Source organism: Echiichthys vipera, assembly GCF_963691815.1.
Source record: "Echiichthys vipera genome assembly, chromosome: 14".
Taxonomy (NCBI): domain Eukaryota; kingdom Metazoa; phylum Chordata; class Actinopteri; order Perciformes; family Trachinidae; genus Echiichthys; species Echiichthys vipera.
Genome location: NC_139839.1, coordinates 23,642,475 through 23,664,358, shown reverse-complemented (window position 1 = coordinate 23,664,358; position 21,884 = coordinate 23,642,475). Strand labels below are relative to the sequence as shown.

The 21,884-nt window shown below is 44.0% G+C and overlaps 1 protein-coding gene across 1 annotated transcript; it reads left to right on the top strand.

The window, feature by feature from the left end:
• Window positions 1–100: 100 nt before the first annotated feature.
• prdm15 (PR domain containing 15) lies at window positions 101–19,420 on the top strand (the record flags this gene model as incomplete). Its single annotated transcript, XM_083926535.1, has 24 exons — window positions 101–199; window positions 1,098–1,137; window positions 1,229–1,322; window positions 1,720–1,873; window positions 1,962–2,114; window positions 2,226–2,331; window positions 2,427–2,483; window positions 3,771–3,974; window positions 5,673–5,873; window positions 6,013–6,107; window positions 6,206–6,293; window positions 6,391–6,558; window positions 7,373–7,467; window positions 7,605–7,736; window positions 10,859–10,999; window positions 11,246–11,409; window positions 12,318–12,397; window positions 14,372–14,491; window positions 14,593–14,724; window positions 14,918–15,001; window positions 17,024–17,199; window positions 17,485–17,565; window positions 17,888–18,109; window positions 18,902–19,420. The coding sequence occupies 24 exons, from the start codon at window positions 101–103 to the stop codon at window positions 19,418–19,420; spliced, it is 3,405 nt and encodes a 1,134-aa protein (XP_083782661.1).
• Window positions 19,421–21,884: the final 2,464 nt, after the last annotated feature.

Sequence of the window (21,884 nt, the reverse complement as noted above, 5' to 3'; positions counted from 1 at the left end):
TATATCTCTGTTAAGTAAACTACAACACAACCTCTAATACAGTAATTAATGCTCCAATGAGTTGCTCTATATAAACTCTGACGAGCCTACATTTCCCATGATGCACTCCGCACAGTTGGTTTCCGGTCCTGCGCCGTTTCTGGAGCGGATTGGAACCCGGAGTCAGGATTCACTAAATGAAGGGTCTTCTGCAGAAAAGGTAACGTGTTTCTCTATAAATGTGCGTCGACTCGACACCAAACGGAGACGCAGTTGTGTAGTAAAGGTGCAGCTGCTCCGTCCGGTGCGCTCCGCGTCTCCCTGCGCCGCCTCCACTGCTCTCTGCCTGGCGTTGAAGAGCATCGACTCCGGTTTGGTGGTTTGCGTCTCCGGTCCATCCGCCATGCCGACTGTTCTTTGTTACATTCTCCTGGAGAGGAGACGCTCAGATCGGAGTTAAAACCCGGCAAGAGTTTGGGAACGACTCAAATCCCGGATCCCATCTCCTGGCCGGACTGCACACGTTAACATGCGCGCTCTAAGTGCACAGCTTATGCCAAGAAAATGTTGTCTCTGTTTATCCAGGAGGTGTGATGATTCAGCTCAAGTGTCCCGGGTTAAATGTGTCTACACGCAGGCTTGGAAGTCCACTTCCAGTCTAACGTAACTCTTAAAAGTATAGCCCGTATACCATAGTTCCTTTATATCAGTGCTCGTTTTTCTGAGACGCTCTGTAGATCCCTCCTAACAATAACAAGATATAGTATTCTATGATCGGCTCAGACCATAGGTGACTCGGCTGGGAACCGGCGGGTCGCCAGTTCGAGTCCCTGTGTGGACCATGAATGAAGCGAGGACTGGTGGCTGGAGAGGTGCCAGTTCATCTCCGGGGCACTGCCGAGGTGCTGTTGAGCAAGGCACTGAACCCCCAACTGCTCAGGCGCTGAGCTATAGGCAGCCCCCTTGCTCTGACATCTCTCCATTAATTGCATGGATTGTGTGTGTGTGTGTGTGTGTGTGTGTGTGTGCGCTGAATAATACCGGTAACAGTTAAAAAAAAAATGTAATTTCCCTTTTGGGATAAATAAAAGGAATTCATCTTCTTCTTCTATCTGTAGTCTGGAATAATGGCTGAGCAAGCGCCGGATGAGTTCATCTGTGAGTATGAATCCATACAGCATACAGCACTGACAGTGTGACAGCACTACTCTGGGCTGTGGTGACAGGTGTCTGTGTGTGTGTGTGGCAGGGTGTGACGACTGTGGCCAGTACCATGACTCTGAGTGTCCCGAGCTGGGACCTCTGGTGACCGTCCAGGACTCCTTCGTCCTGAGCCGGGCCCGGTGAGTGACTCAAAGTGTGTGAACTCCACTGACAGCAATCCGACCAGTTCGTCCATCCATTTAATTTAAGATTCAATCTGAATTCAGACTAGCTGCACAGGTGGGAACTGACTCTGACCTCTGTCCTCCTCGTGGCCATGGGGATCAAATACAAAGCCATTACAAGTGTCATGTTAACAATGTTTTAGAACTTTGTGTGAGTAAAGAGCAGCTGGTTGACTTTCTGCCACTTGAAGTTCACTCCCACGTGCTAAATGTGGATCTTCAGGCAAATCCACATTGTATTTCTAAATGCTAAAATACTCAGAAGTAGCAGGGGAATAATATAAATGACTATGATGTTTGTGTTACAGCCATTTCATAACAATCACACTAAGTAGTTCTTGTCCTGGATCAGGTCATCTTTACCAAACAGCCTGGAGATCAGACAGGTGGCTGACGGGGAGGAGGGGGTGTTTGTGCTGCGCCGTCTGGTAAAAAGGACCCGGTTTGGGCCCTTTGAGGCTAAGAGGGTCCAACACCTGGATAAGGAAGGAGCGTTCCCTCTTAAGGTGCAGCCCGATGACTCCTTGAGTTTCTGTGTTCTATTATAAATGGATGGGATGGCTGGTATTTAATCCTCAATCCTGTAATGGGCAGATCTTCCAGAAGGATGCCATGGTGGTGTGTTTTGACTCCAGCAGTGAAGAGGACTGCAACTGGATGATGCTGGTGCGACCCGCCGTCAACCACAAACACCAGAATCTGACGGCTTACCAGCAGGACGATGACGTGTACTTCAACACCTCCCAGGTGCGTGTGTCTGTCCTGAACCTGCTCCAAGCTGACGGGGATTCAACCAATTGGTCTCTAATAGCAGACTGGTGTATTCTAATGTTAAGGCACCTGCTCTTTGTTTCCCAGGATGTGCTCCCAGGGACGGAGCTGAGGGTCTGGTACGGAGCTTTCTATGCCAAGAAGATGGAGAAACCCATGCTTAAGCCTCCGCTACAGCCAGCACCTCCAACAGGTACATCAGAATCAGAAATACTTTAATTATCCTGATGCTGTTGCAAAGTGTCATGGCAACAGTTGTGTCTTATAGTTTTACCCTCTTTTACTCAGAGGTGACAGAGATAAGTGGAGCCCTCGAGCCTCCAGTGGCTGAAGAGAACAATGCAGGTGAGATCATTCAAAGCATCCATCACCAACACATCCGTCAGCGCAGCTTAGAAATGTCCTCACTTAAGGGGCCTTCACGTGCTAAGCTTTTTGCGCTGTGCTCACGGCGAGGCCGTACTCATGTTTTTTTTCCTCTCCTCCTCCTTCAGCACCCCTCTTCTTCTCATTCTGTACTCTCTTCCACCGAGTCTCTGCCCCATCAGCAACGTCTATAATCATGAAGCCTATGCACATAACATATCTGTTACTGGAGTGTTTACATTAGTAGATTATCGGAGAATTAAAACACTCACTCGCTGTTCATGACACTTTCCTGCAGACACAGTGTGGGTCGTCTCTGTGTACATGACCAGCATCTTTGACTCCAGTCTGTTTTTCAAATATTCAAAAAGCCCAGATTCAGGCTGAAGGAGAATACTTTTCAGACAGAATCACCTTTGAAACTTTGAGGGAGGGAGTGGGAAGTGTGTCCAGCTTCAGAGCCTTTGCTTATGGCAGCCTGCAAGCTACGGCTACTGTCCTACATTAAGTAAGCAGTTGGGCTGTATGTGATTAATAAACTGTTTCATGTTTGTTTTTTTTGTTGGCATCTGCTCTGTGCTATAATACTCAGAAGTAGCAGGGGAATAATATAAATGACTATGATGTTTGTGTTACAGCCATTTCATAACAATCACACTAAGTAGATCTTGTCCTGTACTCTCTTCTCTTTCCTGCATGTATCCTCAAATTCTTCAACCATTTCTCATTTTCTGTACAAAAAAATATAATAATATGTAACGTTGCTGAGCTCATCATCTGGTATATTGTCGAAAGGCCTGGCATAGCGAACGCACACAAACGGCTAAATCAACGTCAATATTGTAACAACCATACGCTCGTAAACTGCCTGTTCACAAACCTGGTGAGCCGATGTGACTGCTTAAAAACCTCCAAGCATTACTTTTTCTTCCCTTAAATAGTTTGAGAAAGTTTTTCCTCCATCTCCCTAGCCGGCTTGATGTCGCTCTCTGGTTGCCCCGGAAACGGAAACGTCACACTCGAAGCTTCTATCTCATTGGTTGCGCTTTCAAAAGGTCGTGCGCATATAGAGCGCAGTGACGGAGAGGCAAATTTAAGCGGTGGGCGCCAAGCGTTTTTACCGCCTATCATGTGTAGGGGCCTTTAGAAGAACGTTAAGGGTCATGTCTGGGTCAGCGGTTTCTCTCCACAGTGAGTCCATTTCAGAGGAAATGCAGTGTCATGGTTAGGCGGTCTGATTCCCCTACTTCCTTCTGTTGATTACAGGCAACATGCTGAGTCATCTTGATGAGGTGAAGACAGCAGCAGGGCTTCCAGCCGACCCGCTCATGCCCCAAGAGGAGAGCCTGGTTGGCCCTGATGAGGAGGAGGGAGACCCCCCCGCAGCTCGACCGGGCCCCAAGAGAGGGCAGGGCCGAGGCAGGAGAGCTAAGGGACGCAGACCTGGAGCTGCATCAAGCAGAAACAAAGGTGAGGAAGAAAAGACAGTAAGGCTGGAGCAGAGAAATCCAGGCTAAAACACATCGACGTTTAGAAGTGCTTCTGTGAGATGTGCTTTTTAACATTTATAAGGATCTAACACATCATGCATAAACATCAGGATTTGTGTCAGTCCATGAAAGAGAAAAAGCTTCTTAGGAGACTCGCTATCCTGTGCTGACATCAACAGTAATACAGTGAGCACTTCATTCAGTTATTCCTCTGTGGTTGCTGTACAGCTCTCACTTCCCCCTCTGTACACCGGCACTGTCACTCTGTCTTCCTACACGTGTGACATAACTGGACTGAACAAGTTGCAACAAGTTCAGGCACATTCTGCAGAGGTTGTCGGATGGCATTCTGGGAAAATGTTGCAAATATCTGATCGCTGGGGCAGCTGTATGGAAAGTTCATTCATTCATCTTCAACCACTTGTCCCTATCGGGGTCGCGGGGGGCGCTGAAGTCGATCTCAGCTGACATCGGGTGTGAGGCGGGGTGCATCCAGGACAGGACACCAGTCTATCACAGAGCACATAGAGACAAACAGAGACAGACAACCATTCACACACACATTCACACATACGAGCAATTTAGAGTCATCAGTTAACACGTGCATGTCTTTGGACTGAGGGAGGAAGCCAGAGAACCTGGAGAAAACCCACGCAGACACAGGGAGAGCCGTGCTCGCTGTGTGGCCCTAGGGGTGACATTGTCTCCACTGGATGAATAAAATGTTGTACAGACATTCATGGTCCCCACAGGTTGAATCCCGCTGACTTTGGGGATTCTAGTCAAATTTGACTTTGTTGCTCATGACCAAACACCTGCATAAGTAATAGGTCTGCCACGTCTTAGTCCATTAGTTGACTTATCGGTTGTTTTGGTCTCAGTTGACTAAAGGGGCTTTCACACTGCCATGCAAGGGTGCAGATCCCGGGAGGATGCAGGGGACACGTCCCCCTCAACATTTAGAGCGTTTACATTTGTCCCTCCCAATAAAAACATGAAAGTAGCAGAGGACCTTTATTTTGACGTGTCCCCGTGTCCCCTTTTGACGAAGTGCCAGAAAGCCATTCCTAGATGTAACAATGGGTGCAGTATGTATGTGCCTATTATTCTATTCTAAATTGTCGACTTGTGTTTTCCTTTACATGAATACATGAATATAATCTCCTGCATAAAATTCACTTAAATGCAGGAAATGAAGTGTTCGATGCTCTGAATTATTGGAGTGAGGCCCCCAGACCCCTGCTTCATATATGTGTATATATGTACTTTGTGTTGGTTGTGTTTGTCTTTGTGTTAGATATATATACATATACCCGCTAAACATCAGCGTGTTGGCGTCATCATACTATAGTTAGCATTTAGCTCAAAAGCACTTTTGTGCCTCAGTACAACCTCACACAACTGCTGTTTGCTATATATATGTTTTTTTGATTTATGTTGTTTGTTTAAAGTTATTGTGGTGAGATGCATGGCTCAGTTACTCTCATTAAATTGCAATTTATGGTTCAACTATAAAATATTGCCTCTATGAAATAAAGTATCTTCAGTAACCAGTTTAAGATTCCATGGCAAAAATGTTTATGTTTAAATAAGAGAAGAGTAGAGTAGTATATCTGCTATTATGTGACGTTATTGTTCTCATTAGATGTGTCTGACATTGGATTCCTGATGTGTGCAGATGTGAAGCCCTCGGTGGAGAGCTCCCAGCCCGTGGCCTCAGAGGCGGCAGCAGAGAGCAGCAGCCGGCTGGGCTCTGCAGACAGCGGGGCGGTCCTGAAGAGACACAAAACCAGAGAGCACAAGAGGGTGTACCGCTGCTCCCTCTGCAACAAGGTCTTCCAGAACAGCAGCAACCTCAACAGACACGTCCGCTCTCATGGTACGTGGAGATCAGTGAGTCGAGGAGCTCATTTTGGCTTTCGAGGCAGTGTTGAGTTCATCACACGATTCAAACACTGTAACACTGGAAATGAGCGGATGCATGGTATGAAGGAGTCCCTTCTTGTATGTTCTCCCAGGTGATAAGCTGTTTAAATGTGATGAATGTGACAAGTTGTTCAGCCGCAAGGAGAGTCTAAAGCAGCACATCTCTTACAAGCACAGCAAAAACCTGGTGAGTAACACTCCAAGCTGTTATTTCACAGGTTTTTAATCACCCTGCTAGATCATGTGTTTGTGTGTGTGTATGGTGTGTGTGTCTTCTCCTGACAGCCTGACCAGGATTACAAATATAAATGCAACACCTGTGAGAAATCCTTTCGCCTGGAAAATGCCTTAAAGTTCCACAACTGTCGGACAGGTAGGATACGTTTGCTTAATATGACGTTGTCTCCCAGCTTTGGAACAATGTTTCCCATCACATCGGATTGAACGGATTCCATCTTTCTTCTCTCCAGACGACAAGACTTTCCAGTGCGATATCTGCTCGCGCTTCTTCTCCACCAACAGTAACCTTTCCAAGCACAAGAAGAAGCACGGCGAGAAGCTCTACTCCTGTGAAATCTGCAACAAGATGTTTTACCGCAAAGACGTGATGCAGGAGCACCACCGGAGGCACGGCGTGGGTGAGTCCCACAGGAGCAGAGAGCAAGGCGTCGTTTAGTTTTCCCACAGGGCCCCACAGGAGAGAATCGCCACTTTGTGTGGAATATTAACCTTGCGTTCAGGTGCATCATTCACAAGATAGATACATGTCTGTTAGGATTGATTTTGATTGAGATGGGCAGGCAGAGTAATATTTACGCCGCTTCAGGGCTTCGGTCAGGAAGGACAGAGTCACCAGTGAGAGTTGACTGTATTACATTGAACACAAGTGGTAGTGTACAATGGTGGAAGTTTCGGTAATTAAATAAAGAAAAGGGAAAGTGGTACATGCCTCTCCACATGCATATAAAGTACACATGCAGGTTTTAACCCACTAAGATAGTTGCTAGTGTTACCACATGAACACAGTTAGCTAGTTACACACGGTATACATTAGCCTCATAAACCTAACGCTGATTTAATTATCAATTATCCCAGTTAACACACATACAGCTATCCAAGGTAGTGCATATTAAGAGATAAACATCAGATAAATAACTCACATCGTCATGACTTCCGACATCACCGGAGAATGAACAGAACTGGTGGTGCGGGGATTTACGCTAGTTACGTAACTACGTACTACGCTGAGCAAATAACTGACGTAACACTAACGCTAAATAAACAGGCGGTACTTGGAGAATTCCCACCAGTGTCCTTAAGAAACACGGGGACTGGGTCAACAACTGCAGAGAGCTCCAACTTGCATCAAACTACAGCTTTAGTCGCATGTCACCATATTTCACCTGTTGTGCCTTTGAAACTCTGAACTAAAAGCACAATGCGTCTGGACAGGACCAAAGCACATGAAGAGAGAGGAGCTGGAGGCCAATGGAGAAGAAGGGACCAGGTACAGGAAGGAGCCGTCCCCCTGTCCCATCTGTGGCAAGGTGAGCACTCTGCACAGCAGCACAGATTAATGGCACTTATGGCAGCAGGTCAGAGAACTGCACATGGATCCTGTCAGAAATCAAATACACTGGCTGCTCAGAAGCACTTTATCTGTGACACATGTTTGCGTGTACAGGTGTTCTCCTGCAGGAGCAACATGAACAAGCATCTGTTGACGCACGGGGATAAGAAGTACACCTGTGAGATCTGCGCTCGCAAGTTCTTCCGCGTGGACGTCCTTCGAGATCACATTCACGTTCACTTCAAGGTGAGACAGTTGAGTTTCACTAATGCCGAACACACCACACACTCATTTCTCTATTGCTCACATTCAACAGCCTCATTTCTTGTGGTTTATTTTCTTGCTGATGTAGGAGGGTCATCATCAAGTCATAAAGCACAGGTGTGGGGATCACAAAGAAACATATTTGAGGGGTCTTCTTTTTTTCTTTTTTTTAATCCTAAAATGGGGTTGTGTCTAGATGGTAATCCAAGATTTTCAAAAACTCACAAAAACTCTCGAGACTCGCTTCCCAACCATCGATACTTACTGACAGCAACCATTAGATTTTGATGCCCATAACCATCTAACCATAACTATCCGAGGTCAGTGCCGAACCTTAAAGTGTAATTCCAGCGCAAAATCATCTTATGGTCTTTTTCGGCAGTTACATACATCAAATTAGCCTTTGAGGCAGTTTTTTTCTATGCATGAACTATAAACGGAGAAATCCAAGAGAGTGTCATCAACAGTCAGACATAGCTAACACTGATTAGCTCGGGGCAGCACGGTGAACGCGTTAAAACGGCTTTTTAACCACTAATACTGCTCAAAATAACAGCAAACCTCTGCAGTAGCATGATAAGAGTCCCTACACAGAAAACAAAGCACCAACAAAGTAGTTAGTGACCCCAGAGTTTATTAAAAGAGTGTTTTAAAGATTTACCTTCTGGCCCCTGTACCAGCTCCTCTCATAGTAAAGTCCATTCAAGTGGATTACCAAAGTCAATCCCAAAGGAAGGAGCCCATTGGTGCTTTGTTTTCTGTGTAGGGACTCTTCTCATGCTGCTGCAGAGGTTTGGTGTTATTTAGAGCAGTATTAGTGGTTAAAAAAGACCTTTGAATGCCTTCACCGTATTGCCCCGAGCTAATCAGTGTTAGCCACGTCTCCAGGGTTTCTCCGTTAATAGTTCATACACAAAAAGAACCGTCTCGATGGCTTACTCGATGTATGTGCCGAAAAAGACCATGGGATGATTTTGCGCTGGAATTACACTTGCGAGACTTTCGCAAGAGCGGCTCACCTACAGTTTTTGTACTTATTTGTACAAACAAAGTAGAAATCTGGGGCAACTACATATTGACGCTTTGCATTCTGTGTAGTTTCCACCACGTGTCCAGGTACTCTTTGTTTGTTCATTCATTCATTCTTAGCACAAAGCCACACCAATCAACAGAGAGAAAAAAGTAACAAATCATAAAACATTATCTGCCTAGTGAAGCGTCTCCGTCGTAAAGGCTAACGGTGCTCAGTCAGCACACTGACACCACGTTTGAACGCACAGCCAGAACGATTGTCATGCCGGAGGAAGGTGGTAATCCACCAGGCTAACAGCCTTACAAACGGTGCTGCCACGACTTGTTTATCAGTTTTTTTAGCAAACTGTTTCTTGCAGATGGTCCCATTAATGAAAATGCAGCTATCAGAAGTCTGTATGTCAAGTTTAAGATGACCGTGGGGCAGCTGAAGGAGAGCTCACGTTAACACTTACGTTAGCTGTCTCCATAAAGCACCAGCCGAGCTCCTATAACAAAATGAAAAAGATGATTTCTAGTCCTGGTTGAGTCAGCCAGCCAACTTGAGTCAAGTTCGCTTTGTAGAGCTTGTGGGCTTTCCCAAATGAATAAATAGCACTCATATAAAAAAGAACTTCCTCGCTCAGTCTAGTTGCAACTAAGATATCTGCTGAAGAAATGGACAGATTTCAGCTCTGAGTCAGAGAAGCACCTCAGGTCATGGCCGCATCACTGTCGTGCAAATAATACCAGTAAAGCTCTCCCTCTCTTGTAATGATGCTTACACGAGCTAACGCTAACCAATGATAACATACAGACTTTGACTCGGCAGATGTCATATCTTATTTATTATTTCCCACCCTTCTTTTGATTCACAGCTGCTAATCCCAGAATGCATTGCGTTGCTCACTCACGTTCACATCGCGGTCCCTCTCTCTATTAGAAAACCTTTTCTGGAATGTTGCATGATGTCAGGTATGTTGCATATTTCCTGTGGTGGAGAGTTACTTAGTACATTTACTCAAGCACTGTTTGTTTGTACTTTATTTAAGTATTTCCATTTTATGCGACTTCCTACCTAAAATTCAGAGAGAAAGATTGTGCTTTTGACTCAACCATGTTTATTTAATACTTTTAAGCTAAAATGAAACTTTCCGCGAGGGTCTGAATGGACGGTCCGTGTGCTGCCCACATTGACTGCTAAGTGAAGTATAACCAACGCCATGATGTATAATAATAAATCATGAAAAGTTATGGATCCTAGGCTACCCAGCACTATAACAAGTGATTAAAATGAGCTCCATCTTTACCAGCTGGTACATTAAAGTGATGAACACATAAATGCATCAGTAATTATAATCCGATAATATTATACATATAATTCTGAAATGATCTTTTCTACACAAAGATAACTTCTACTTTTGGTACATTAAGTGTATTTTAATGCTAATACTTTTGTAGGTTGACTTAAGTAAAGTTTTGAATTTTTCGACATGGTTTCATTGCTACTTTTAATGATAAACTGGATCTGTGTATTCCTTCCGCCACTGTATATTTTATATTTGACTACAAATTCAAATGTTTAAAAAAAAGGAATTCTTAAATAAAAGCCAATAGTTTTCACCTTTTTATTCAGTCCATGCAGCCTTTAATGACAGCAGTGTATCTACGCTTCTGACTCTGGGAGTTCTCTTTGATGCAACAGGTGATCTCAGGCCAAGTCCAAATCTCTAGTATGTCGTCAGTCATCATTGTGTTTCCAACATGTTTCCCCTCAGCCAGCAAATATGGCTTTAAAAAAGTACTTCTGCAATACCCTCTTTTGCACAACCTTGTTACAAGCCTGGGCCCTCCTGGGGTCCATCCAGAGTGTAAAGGGTTCAGGCAGCCAATGAAAATGCAATGGAACGGGTGAACGTGAGGAAGGGAGGAAGGTAGTGATGTATTTCTGGGATAAGACTAAAACCGCCAACAGTGGTAGATGTTAGTGGTTATTAAATAGCACCTTGGATCAGTCAGTTTGATTTTGAGCCCCGCTTTAGCTCTCAGCTGTCACTGAGCTGAATCGTTTCAAAGAGCTGCGTTTGTTCCAGGATATAGCCTTGATGGACGAGCAGGAGAGAGAGGGCTTCATCAAGAAGATCGGCATTTCAGCAGGCGACAGCGACGAAACGGGCGACGACGAAGAGGAAGAAGATCCCGAGCACCACAAGTACAACTGCAAGAAATGCCAAGTAAGCTCTGCTCAGACGGCAATCACGTGTTATTACTTATGATAATATCCAAACAATTCAGGGACACATTTTAGATGATAAAGTCTTCCCTAAGTTATCTCAAGCAGAGTGTTCATGAACAAGCTCAAGGCTGTTCAAGGCCCTCTGATTCATACAGCCAAGAGCAGATAGAGCAATATAAACGTACAACATGTAACCTGCGTCAAAGAGACAGACATCTTCAGCTGCTTACTTCTGTGTCTCCAGCTGTCATTTGCAAAGGGCAAAGAGTACCTGAGGCACATCATGGAGCAGCACAAGGAGAGAGGCTACGGCTGCGGCATCTGTAACCGACGCTTCGCACTCAAGGCCACGTACAATGCTCACCTGGTGATCCACAGAGAGCAGCTGCCTGACCCCGCAGTGCAGAAGTAAGCACCAAAAACATGTCCCACTTATCGTTTTTGGGTGCAGTCTTGTTTGTCTGTGTTTGTTTAGCCTTGTCTGGTCAAGGCTGAGTGGATATGGACGGAGACTGTCAGCTCAGCTCTGTTGTATACTGATAATGTGACAAAATGCTACAGACAGTATTTCAAAGTGTGCTGAGGAGAGTCTATGTGACAGCCTTCTTTATTCTCTTAAATATATACTGATCACAAAAGAGGAGATGGAGATGAAGAGAAGATGTATATGCTTTTTAATCTTGCAGCTGCTACAAAATATGAGGAAGGCTTCTTTAAATCATTTTTCATCTGTAATCTCTAACTGTGACGTCGCACTAACAACGACATCCTGGTGGTGGGTCTGAACCGCCAGCAGACTTGTTGATTTCTGTTCTTATTTTGAGCCGTAACTGTACCATTTTAAAGGCATACCGTTAAACATGGCTGTTCCACCTCTCTGATGTTTCTGCTGTGCTTATTTTATCTACTGTGTTGTTTTGCTAGCGTCTTTGATTAACCAAATCTAGCATTACAAACAGCAAAATCTCATCACCAGTTGAACTAACTGCTAGTCTGGGGCGGTGTCATTTCCTTTAGTCTGTGAGCCAACAGGTAAATCGGGGTCTCCAACCTAAAAGTGTTGTTATTAATGAAATATGAGAGCATCCCACTTGCATTTTAGATAAATGAAATCAGAGCATATTCAGTTGATATATGTACGGAACTCAGGGGTTTACTATCCATAAGTTTTTATAAACAAACGTTGTGATTGGGTCTCTAAGAGCTCATGAGGCTGATTTGAATCGAAAAAGGGCATTTTAAGGTGAAACATCACATTAACGAGCTGCAGTAGCAAATCACTGTAATCATTTCAAATCTGCTCCTCTGTCCGAAAGGTACATCCATCCATGTGAAATATGTGGCCGCATCTTCAACAGTATTGGTAACCTGGAAAGACACAAGATCATCCACACTGGTGAGCAACAGCCTGGGATCAAGTGTTCTCTCACCTGGCCCATAATGTGTGTGTATGTGTGTATGTGTGAGTGATACGGAACCATTTAAAGTTTCCGGAGGTAGATGTTTAGACAAGGACGCCCTAATCTCTATAAACACATTCTGCATGTGAAAGCAGCAATCTGCAGGCAACAGGACATTGACCAATCACGTTTGAGCAGGCGAGCAAACGAGTCGGAAACGCATTTGCTTCCATGCAATCACAGAACCCACTGGATATTGTCTGACGAGGATTTAGCTTTTCATTAGATTTCTGTTATTTGTCCGCGTTCATACACAGAAACCGGTAATAGAGACTTCTTCTCCCTACTATACTATACTATACATCTCAAGTTGCTAATTGAACTATTAACAATGCTTGTCTTGGCCCGGATTTCAGCCGGCTACACCAGAAAGCCTGAAACATTAGCCGTTCAGGCTTATCTGCTGTCAGACAGGTAGCCACTGGGTTCAAAGATTGAGGACAAATCCTGTGTTGATTCTCTCATCATGATAAATAGTGAAATAATGCCATTAAAACACACTCTGGTGGCTCAGTGGTTAGAACAGGCGCTCATATACGGAGGCTGTAAGTCCTCGCCACAGCGGCCCAAGTTTTATTCCGACTTGCGGCCCTTTAGTGCATGTCAACCCCTCTCTCTCCCCCATTTCCTGTCCACTTTCAAAAATAAAGGGGAAAAATTGGAAGGTGGTTGGCTTCCATAAGTGTTGTATTACCACCATCTGCTGGACTGCCTCATCTATTGAAAGTGAGAATGAAAAGGCACAAGATGGAAACGTTCTGAACGTAGTGCATGTGTGAAAACTGAAAATCATAGTCTAAAAGGTTATTGCAGTAATTTACAAACAACTATGTGTGAAAGAGGCTTTAAGTTGTTTGGATTTTCTTGTTTGGTTGTAAGTGAAACAGTGTTGTGCCGTGTCTTTACTGCAAACGAGCGTCCGACTATCACACAAACACTCTCTGTACACGCTGAATCCATTAAAGGTGTTCTACTCAAATTACCAAAGAAGAAAGTGGGATTGCCTCCACGCAGCTCTCCCAGATTAACGTGATATACCGATGTTTTTTCTAAGTCACGTGCACTAACATGCACGCACGGCCTGCCATCACAATAAACAAGAGACGACAACACACAAAGGGAGAGTGACGGCGTTAGTGATCTTTACACAGCAAATATTTGTTTATGTGTTTTAGTACAAAACCTTTAAAGATGCGTGTTTAACAAGCCGTAGAATATGCTCTTAAAAAAAGCTTTATTTCCTGTGCACCAGCTGACTCCATATGTTGAACAAATATGCCGGCGCTTCACATAGGTCTTCTCAAAGCTCTGCCACTCACACACACACACACACGCAGTGCACCAGACACACACACTACCTCCAAGACACCTCCGTTTTTACCTAATCTGGCCCTGTTTGGCTTCAACAACACATTTCTTAAGGGTTTTTTTGTAATGAATTGAGGAGGTATCATACAGATAACTCCTCCTTTCACCTTTACTAATCAGCTGTTCCTCGTCCGTTGCGTGGCTTTATTTATGTGAGAAAAGGGTATAAGTAGAAACAGGGCCGTTGCAGCAGGTCGGAACATTCCAATAGAAAACAATGATTTTGTCACTTGCTTTGGTTTCACAGGACACAGTGATGTCAGACTAATATGTATTGCTTTAGATTTCATGCGTCTCAAGATTGTGTACGCCTCTTGTATGCATTACAAGGGGCAGATACCAGAGAGAAAACGTAATTAGATTTAAATTTAATTCTTAGGGGGAGGAGGTATTTTGACATTAAAAGGCCATTTTGATATATTTGGCATAACAACATGTTACAGAAACATAAGTTAACCCCAGTGACCCAAGGAAACCACACAGATGAGCATGTTTTCATTTGGTAATTTTGTGTCTGTGTGTGTATCCGTTTGGTCATTCAGGGGTGAAGAGCCACGGCTGCGATAAGTGCGGCAAATCATTCGCAAGGAAGGACATGCTGAAGGAGCACCTCAGGGTTCACGATGACATCCGGGACTTCCTGTGTGCAGAGTGCGGGAAAGGTCGTGTCCTTGCTGCTGCGTCACACACATTATCACCTTTTCTCACCGTGTAGGAATACAACAACATCAGTGCCACATTGAAACAAGCTTTTCTCGTGCAGGTATGAAGACCAAGCACGCCCTGAGGCACCACATGAAGCTTCACAAGGGCATCAAAGAGTACGAGTGTAAGGAGTGCAACCGCAAGTTTGCCCAAAAGGTCAACATGCTGAAACACTACAAGAGACATACAGGTGAGTCAAAATGTCCTACTGATTTACAAAAATGTGTAAGATGATTAAAGAAAACAGTACATTCCATCTAAATAGAACATTAAATAGACCGAGACATGTGATTGCTACACGTTTTTCCACGTGATGTTTACAGTGCAAACTTGACATCACGCACAACATGTCACTGTTTGTTTTTGCTTTACTTTGCTCGCAGGTATAAAGGACTTCATGTGTGAGCTGTGTGGAAAGACGTTCAGTGAGAGGACGACTCTAGAAACACACAAGCTCATCCACACAGGCAAGTGTTTTTATGTCAGGTCCTGATAAAACACTTTTCGGTCTGTTACACTGACAACGTTACACGACTGTCACAAGCTGAACACGGGAGGCTGTCGTTTCCTCTCTGTTCAGAGCCAGAAAAATGGAGAGGTTTGTGGTTAAACAAGCACCGATTCTGCAGCCTCATTTATGCTGCCAGAATTCAAATAACCAGAATATCCCTTGAAAACTAACTCATTTACTGTATAACACTAAAAGTTGAAGGGGTAGATGATAGTTGGGAAGTATGAAGCAGAAAGTGACAAGATAATAGTAAAAAGTTCCGCGCTAAGTGTAGAGAATTACAGTGTTATGCATGAACGCACCAAAAGATTGCCGCTCATTGGACCTGCTCATGTTTTTGAACAGTGAACTGAGGGATTCCGTTTGCACCTAATGAACATAAACATTTACCCTTGTGAGAGTGAACGATGCTCACACAATGTGCCCACGCCACCTCTGCTTACACCTGAACCAAACCATATCCCTAACCCTAACCACGGAGGGGGCACTACGCTCCTTTACAGGAGAGAAACCATTTATGACACGGGATCAGACTTTGACCCAACACCAGTGTTGCTAGTCCAACTAGCAATTGAGCAGCTGCTGCCTGTACTTCTAAAGCCAGTTCATATAAATATTTGAAGGACACTACAGATTTTTTTTTTATTGATTGTTTTTTTTTAGATAATTTGGGGCTTTTTATAGGAAATGGAGGGGGGGGCATGCAGCAAAGGACCATGGGTTAGAGTCCCACCCAGGCTGCTGCGGTGAGGACTTAGCCTCTGTATATGGTTGGCCTTCTCTACCAGGTGAGCTACTGGGCACCAAGGTTGCAACATTTCCGTGAACTTTCAAAGTTGGAAACTTTCCATGTGAATTAACAGGAATTGATGGAAATAACTGGGAATAGAAGGTTGGTCCATCCATCCATCCATCTTCAACCGCTTGTCCCTCGGGGGGGGGGGGGGGGTCGCGGGGGGGGCTGGAGCCGATCCCAGCTGACATCGGACGTGAGGCGGAGTACACCCTGGACAGGACACCAGTCTATCACAGGGCACATAGAGACAAACAGAGACAGACAACCATTCACACTCAGTCATCAATTTACCGGTGCACGTTCATGTCTTTGGACTGTGGGAGGAAGGCGGAGAACCCGGGGAGAACATGCAAAATATATTTGAGCATAATCTAGACTAAAACAAACCATTTCTCAGTCACATGCACATAGCACACTGCTGGCTGCAGGAGTACTGAGGCCACGCCCCCTACACTGAAGCCACACATTTGAGCCTGAGGACTACATAAAGTGGAGTCAATTTTGATGATATTATAGGGTTAATATGTTCGATGTATGGTATTAAACTTAAACTTGCAAATACCACATGATGGATGTCTGCCTATGACAAAACAAAAAGTTTATTTTCATGTTTGGGTACGACCCGGTTTGTTTAAGTCACCCCCAATTCCCAAATTTTGAATATTTACAACATTCCCCAGCTTAACTTCCCATGGAAAGATGCTGGAACATCTTTGGAAATTTCCCAGCCCTGTGCAACCCTACCGGGCACCCCAACAGGTTTTAAAGGGGAAAAAATCTCACATTTTCATGCAAATTGTTCCTGCTGTGTCTGGAAAATCTGGATGTCAGCCACAGCGGATTTGTAACTAAAGCATCCATCAGTGTGAAAGAATGTCCTGGGTGTTGCCTCATATTTACAACACAGACATGAGTGGTCTCAATCTCCAAAAACGTATTTTCCAAAATGTCAAACTATAAGGTAAAGTATTAAGCTCTATATTTGTATTGAATTAATTACCTGACGATGTCATTTATTTTATTGATGTGCCATTTGTCAGTTTTTGGGCTCAAAGCAAAAAAGTCTAGAGTAACATTTTAAGCTCAAAACTAAATGTGATAAACTCCTAGCAGTAAGTGCAAAGTGTTTCCATCAGTGCGCTCAGCATGCTGGACTAACCCAGTGTCCCTCTCTCACTGCAGTGGGTAAGACTTGGACATGTGTGACGTGTGATAAGAAGTACCTGACGGAGTACATGCTGCAGAAGCACGTCCATCTCACTCATGAGAAGGTGGAGGCTCAGTCGTGTGACCTCTGCGGGACCAAGGTGTCCACCCGCGCCTCCATGAACCGACATCTGCGACGCAAGCACCCAGAGGTGAGTCATGCTTTGATTTGTTTACAAAATACAAATACAAAATATTAACAAATATATATAATATATAATATATATAATAATATAAACAAAAGATTTAAAGCAGTGCTCTTGCATGATTCTTTTTGGAACAACTTGGTTTTTACAGATTTGCCGATTAATCGATTGGTCGTCAAATACACGAGTGTTAGCCGACTAAGAATTTCAGCCCTAAAACAACCAATGTAGCACCCAGGCTAGTTGCTATTATTGGATCTTTAATCACATGGTTCTCCTGTGTGCCTCCAGATGGTGTCTGTAAGGATGGATGAGTTTGATGACCTTCAGGAAACATCTACAATCAATGATTCTTCTATCAGTATTGTGCAGGTCAGATTACAGTTCTTTCATACACACACACTGTTTGCATGATGTACAACTCCAATCAGTGAATCAGATGGTACAATGATGTCGACACTAGTGTATACTCATCACTTCCTTTTGGTGCACATTAGTGCGTTTGATTGCACACTAAATACAGAACTGTTCCTGTTTCTGACCCATACACTTAGTGCAGAGTGTTCCTATCATAGCGTTACTCTGACTCCCTTTGCACCTGGTGTTACATGTTTTTTGTATGCAGAAAGACCAAATTAATCAAATCCCGTCCGTCACCGTCTGTATGTTCTCACGGAATGTTTCGCCTCCCCAGCCCACTCTGACCCTGGAGAAAGACGGCCTGTCTCAGGAGAGGCCCAGCCGACCTTCACGACACCCCAAAAAGAAACCGAGAGTTCAAGCCGAGCCGGAGCTTTCTGAGTCCGACGAATACGTGGATTTCACCGAGCCGAGGCACGAGCCCATGGCAGAATTCAACACCGTCATTGTTGGCGACGAGACCGAGACGAGCTCTGCTGTGCAGAGTATCCAGCAGGTAGACATGAAGATTTTCACAAAAGCTTTTTGTTTGTCATGATAACATGTCTAATCTTTGTTTTTTTCAAAGACCACAAGGGGTGGGCTGAAGTTATGTTTCCTGCAGTGCCAAATGCCCAGAGACAGCAGCTGGTCACGTCCTGCTGATGGCCTACAATAAATAGAAACAGAAGCAGTGATGATTATAGTGATGATGCATTTGTTGTCAAATGAGTCTCCCACCGTTACGGCTCTGTGTTACTGGGAGCTCGTTTTTCTTTTTGTTGTTTTGTTCAGTAGTAAAGAGCTATAAGATGATGTGACAACTGATAACAATATCAACAGTCATCAATAAAATGTAAAAAATTAAATGTCCCTCTAAAAGGGTAATAATAAAATAAAACCTGAATGGGTTTGAAATGTAATAAAACGTGTATTTTGACAGATAATGTCAGATCATCACATTTAATTCTGACTTTATATACATGTTTATATTTACATATTTAAGAGACACACACTATGTAGCACCTTTCCTGCAGAAAAACAAGAAATTCACATATAAAGTTAAACTGCTGAAAGATAAAGGGAATAAATCATTGTTAAATTAACAAAACAATTGTAATTATTGTAATATCTGGAATGAGCGATGCAATTATTCAAGTATTTTAGATAATAATAATCAAGTAAGGGGTTACATCCCATATTAAGTCATAAAAAAAGACATTTTCATGTCTTTCATAAGTATTCTCCTCATGCTTACAAACTGAAAGTGACATGGCAAATAAATCAAATACATGACCTGCTGTTTCAGGTGGTGGTCCTGGCCGACCCCAATGTTCCATCAGCCTCCTCCCCCAACAGCTCTGTGGGGCTGACCAACATCACCGTCACGCCCATCACCAGCCACGCCCCCGCCCAGTTCACCAGCTTGCAGCCCGTGGCTGTGGGCCACCTGACAGGCAACGACCGGCCCCTCACCCTGGACAACTCCATCCTCACAGTCACCTTTGACACCGTCAGTGGCTCCGCCATGCTCCACAACCGGCCAGCCGAACTCGTCCCAGAGACGGTGGGTCCCGGAGGAACGGCGCCCCAGTCAGTCGCCCACTTCATCAACGTCACCACCCTGGTCAACCCTATGGGCCACCAGCTGGAGGCTCCGACTCTGGCCTGGAGGCCTGTACCAGCAGGTGAAGGCGGCCAGGTCACCCCCGTGGTGGAGGGTGCTCAGGGGGAGAGTCAGGGCCCGGAGCCAGGCCGCTCCATCCAGAGCCAGCCGCCCACCCCGCAGCAGCAAAGTGGCTCTGCTCAGCAGATGTTCAGCTACTAGAGCAGAGCCTGGAGGTGCTGGTCACCTCACACTCACAGACAGTGTAACATAGTAGAGTAGATTTAATCACTGTACAAAGCTTTGATCACTGTCACCCTGATGCCTCTCCAGCCCCATGGAAGTGAATGAAATTGTAATGGGTTTTCCCCCCTATTTTTAATACTGACAAAACACAGTGGCTGTTAACATCATATTTTAAAAAAGAGAGAAATGGTACATTCAGCCCAAATCACTGACACTCCTCTGGAAGATTTAAATCTCAAACCAAAGCAACTTGTTGAATATTGAAATACCTTACCAGCCTTTTAAAAGCCTGCATGTTTTCAAGCTAAATCTGCTGCTCGACATATGAACTCTGAAACTGCACCAACCTGAACAAGAAGACACGTTTGCAGTGGACAGTTTGAGTGGAAAACACTTCAGAGGTTTATGTGATAAGCAATTGTTGGCATATTCATAAAAGTGGTCAATCATGAAATGTTATTTTTGAATGCTGTAAGTATTGTCGAAGTGTCCTGAAAAATACTGGAAGAGTTTTTGTACTGCTATTTTTTAAACATAATACCTCTTTGAAATGGTTGTCGTTTTTGTCTGCCTTCATATAGATGTAGTTTGTGTGGTCAACGGTGATGACATGTCAGCAGCAGATCTCAGACCAGCTGTTTGTCCTCCAGTCAGTCAGCAGCTGGTGCTTTTTCTACAATCAGCCTCACGAGTGTAACACACGTGATCTTGTGTGGGTGCAGTGTGTGTCTGATTCCACAGAGTGATTGTTTCAAAACGTTTTAATCAAACAATGAATCATGAGCGAAAAACTAATTAAACAATCAGCTGAATTTTTGAGAGCTTTTTACCTTTGCCAGGTGTGCATTTATAAAATATGAACAGACGTATAAAATCAAAACAACATTGACACATGAATCAAAAATTCCATTCCAGTCCGTACACATGCAGATAATGAGCAGAAAACAAATGAATACTAATCAGCAACAATGTTGAAGAAATGTTCTACTAGGTTGTCACATGTTTAAATGTTTTAAAATATTAAAAAGAAAATAACTTTTCTGTGCAAGAAAAAAGGATGAAATATTGGATATCATATGTTCCCTCCAAGATCACAACTTACAAAATTAGAAATCATAATTAATATTATTATGTTCTGTTATCTAGAATTCTAACACTGATTTTGTGAAAACATAGATTTTCCCAAAAAAGTTTTGTCTTTGCTGGTACATGTGAAGCAATATGGGACCATAGGCTAATAATAATAATAATGGGAACTATACTTATCTAACAAGACCTTCTGCATCAAAGCTGAATTCCCTTATGGGACAAACAGCCTCAGGCTCCGAGCTGTCCACTCACACAAACTGGCCCTATTTCTTATCTACTGCCCTGTTTTGATGTTGGTTCTGGGCATGTGTAATATGAATACCACAAACACTAACCCTGGCCTGAACAAGGTCTATTTTCCAAATTTGGATGTGGGTGACCTGTGTTTAGGAGTCGGGGACTTTCCAGTAACTTTCTGTACAATTTGTTTTGGTGTAAAGTATAACTTCACTGCATTCAGCGTCACTCTTCATCGCATGGAGCCTTGTTCCCAGTGCTGCAACACTACTGCACAGTCTGAGCCAAAGGACTGCATGCTTTCAGGGACGTTTTCATTATATTGCTGTAGTGCATATAGTTGATGTTTTTTTATGATATTTCAGTTTAAGTGTAACTTAACCACCAGGTCTGAGCCTATTTTGAGAAATGCAACAACAAAGTGTGCCGAGGGCTCAGAGAGGGCGCGTGAGTCAGCCCCTCTGGCTGTCCACCTCAGGTGAGAGGGCGTTAACACTTTGAACGTCCCAGACAGTCGACTCTACCTCAGCAGTGGAAATATATAGTTAGGCTGATTTCAAACACTAGGGGGCGTGTTGAACCATTTCAACCGTTTTTTTATACAGTCTATGATTTCATCCCATGAAATGTTTACTTTCATAAATTTGCTGAAATGTCAATATTAGTAGCTCAGTCCATAGGTGACTCGGCTGGGATCCGGAGGGTTGCTGGTTCGAGTCCCTGTGTGGACCATGAATGGAGGGTGGACTGGTGGCTGGAGAGGTGCCAGTTCATCTACTAGGCACTGCCGAGGTGCTGTTGAGCAAGGCACCGATCCCCCGACTGCTCGGGGCGTTGATCCGTTGGCAGCCCCCTCACTCTGACATCTCTCCATTAATTGCATGGATATAGGTCCTGTTTGTGCATTTGTGTGTGTATTTCGGGCCTGTGTGTGTGTGTGTAACCTGTATGATAATAACAAAATCATTATATATGATAATAATGTATGATAATAATTCAAAAATTGTATATCCCCTTGCAGGATGAATAAAGGAATTCTTCTTCTTCTTCAGTGATGTATGTGGTTCATCAAGTACAGTCCTATCATTTAGCTAACCGCTCAGAAACACGTGTA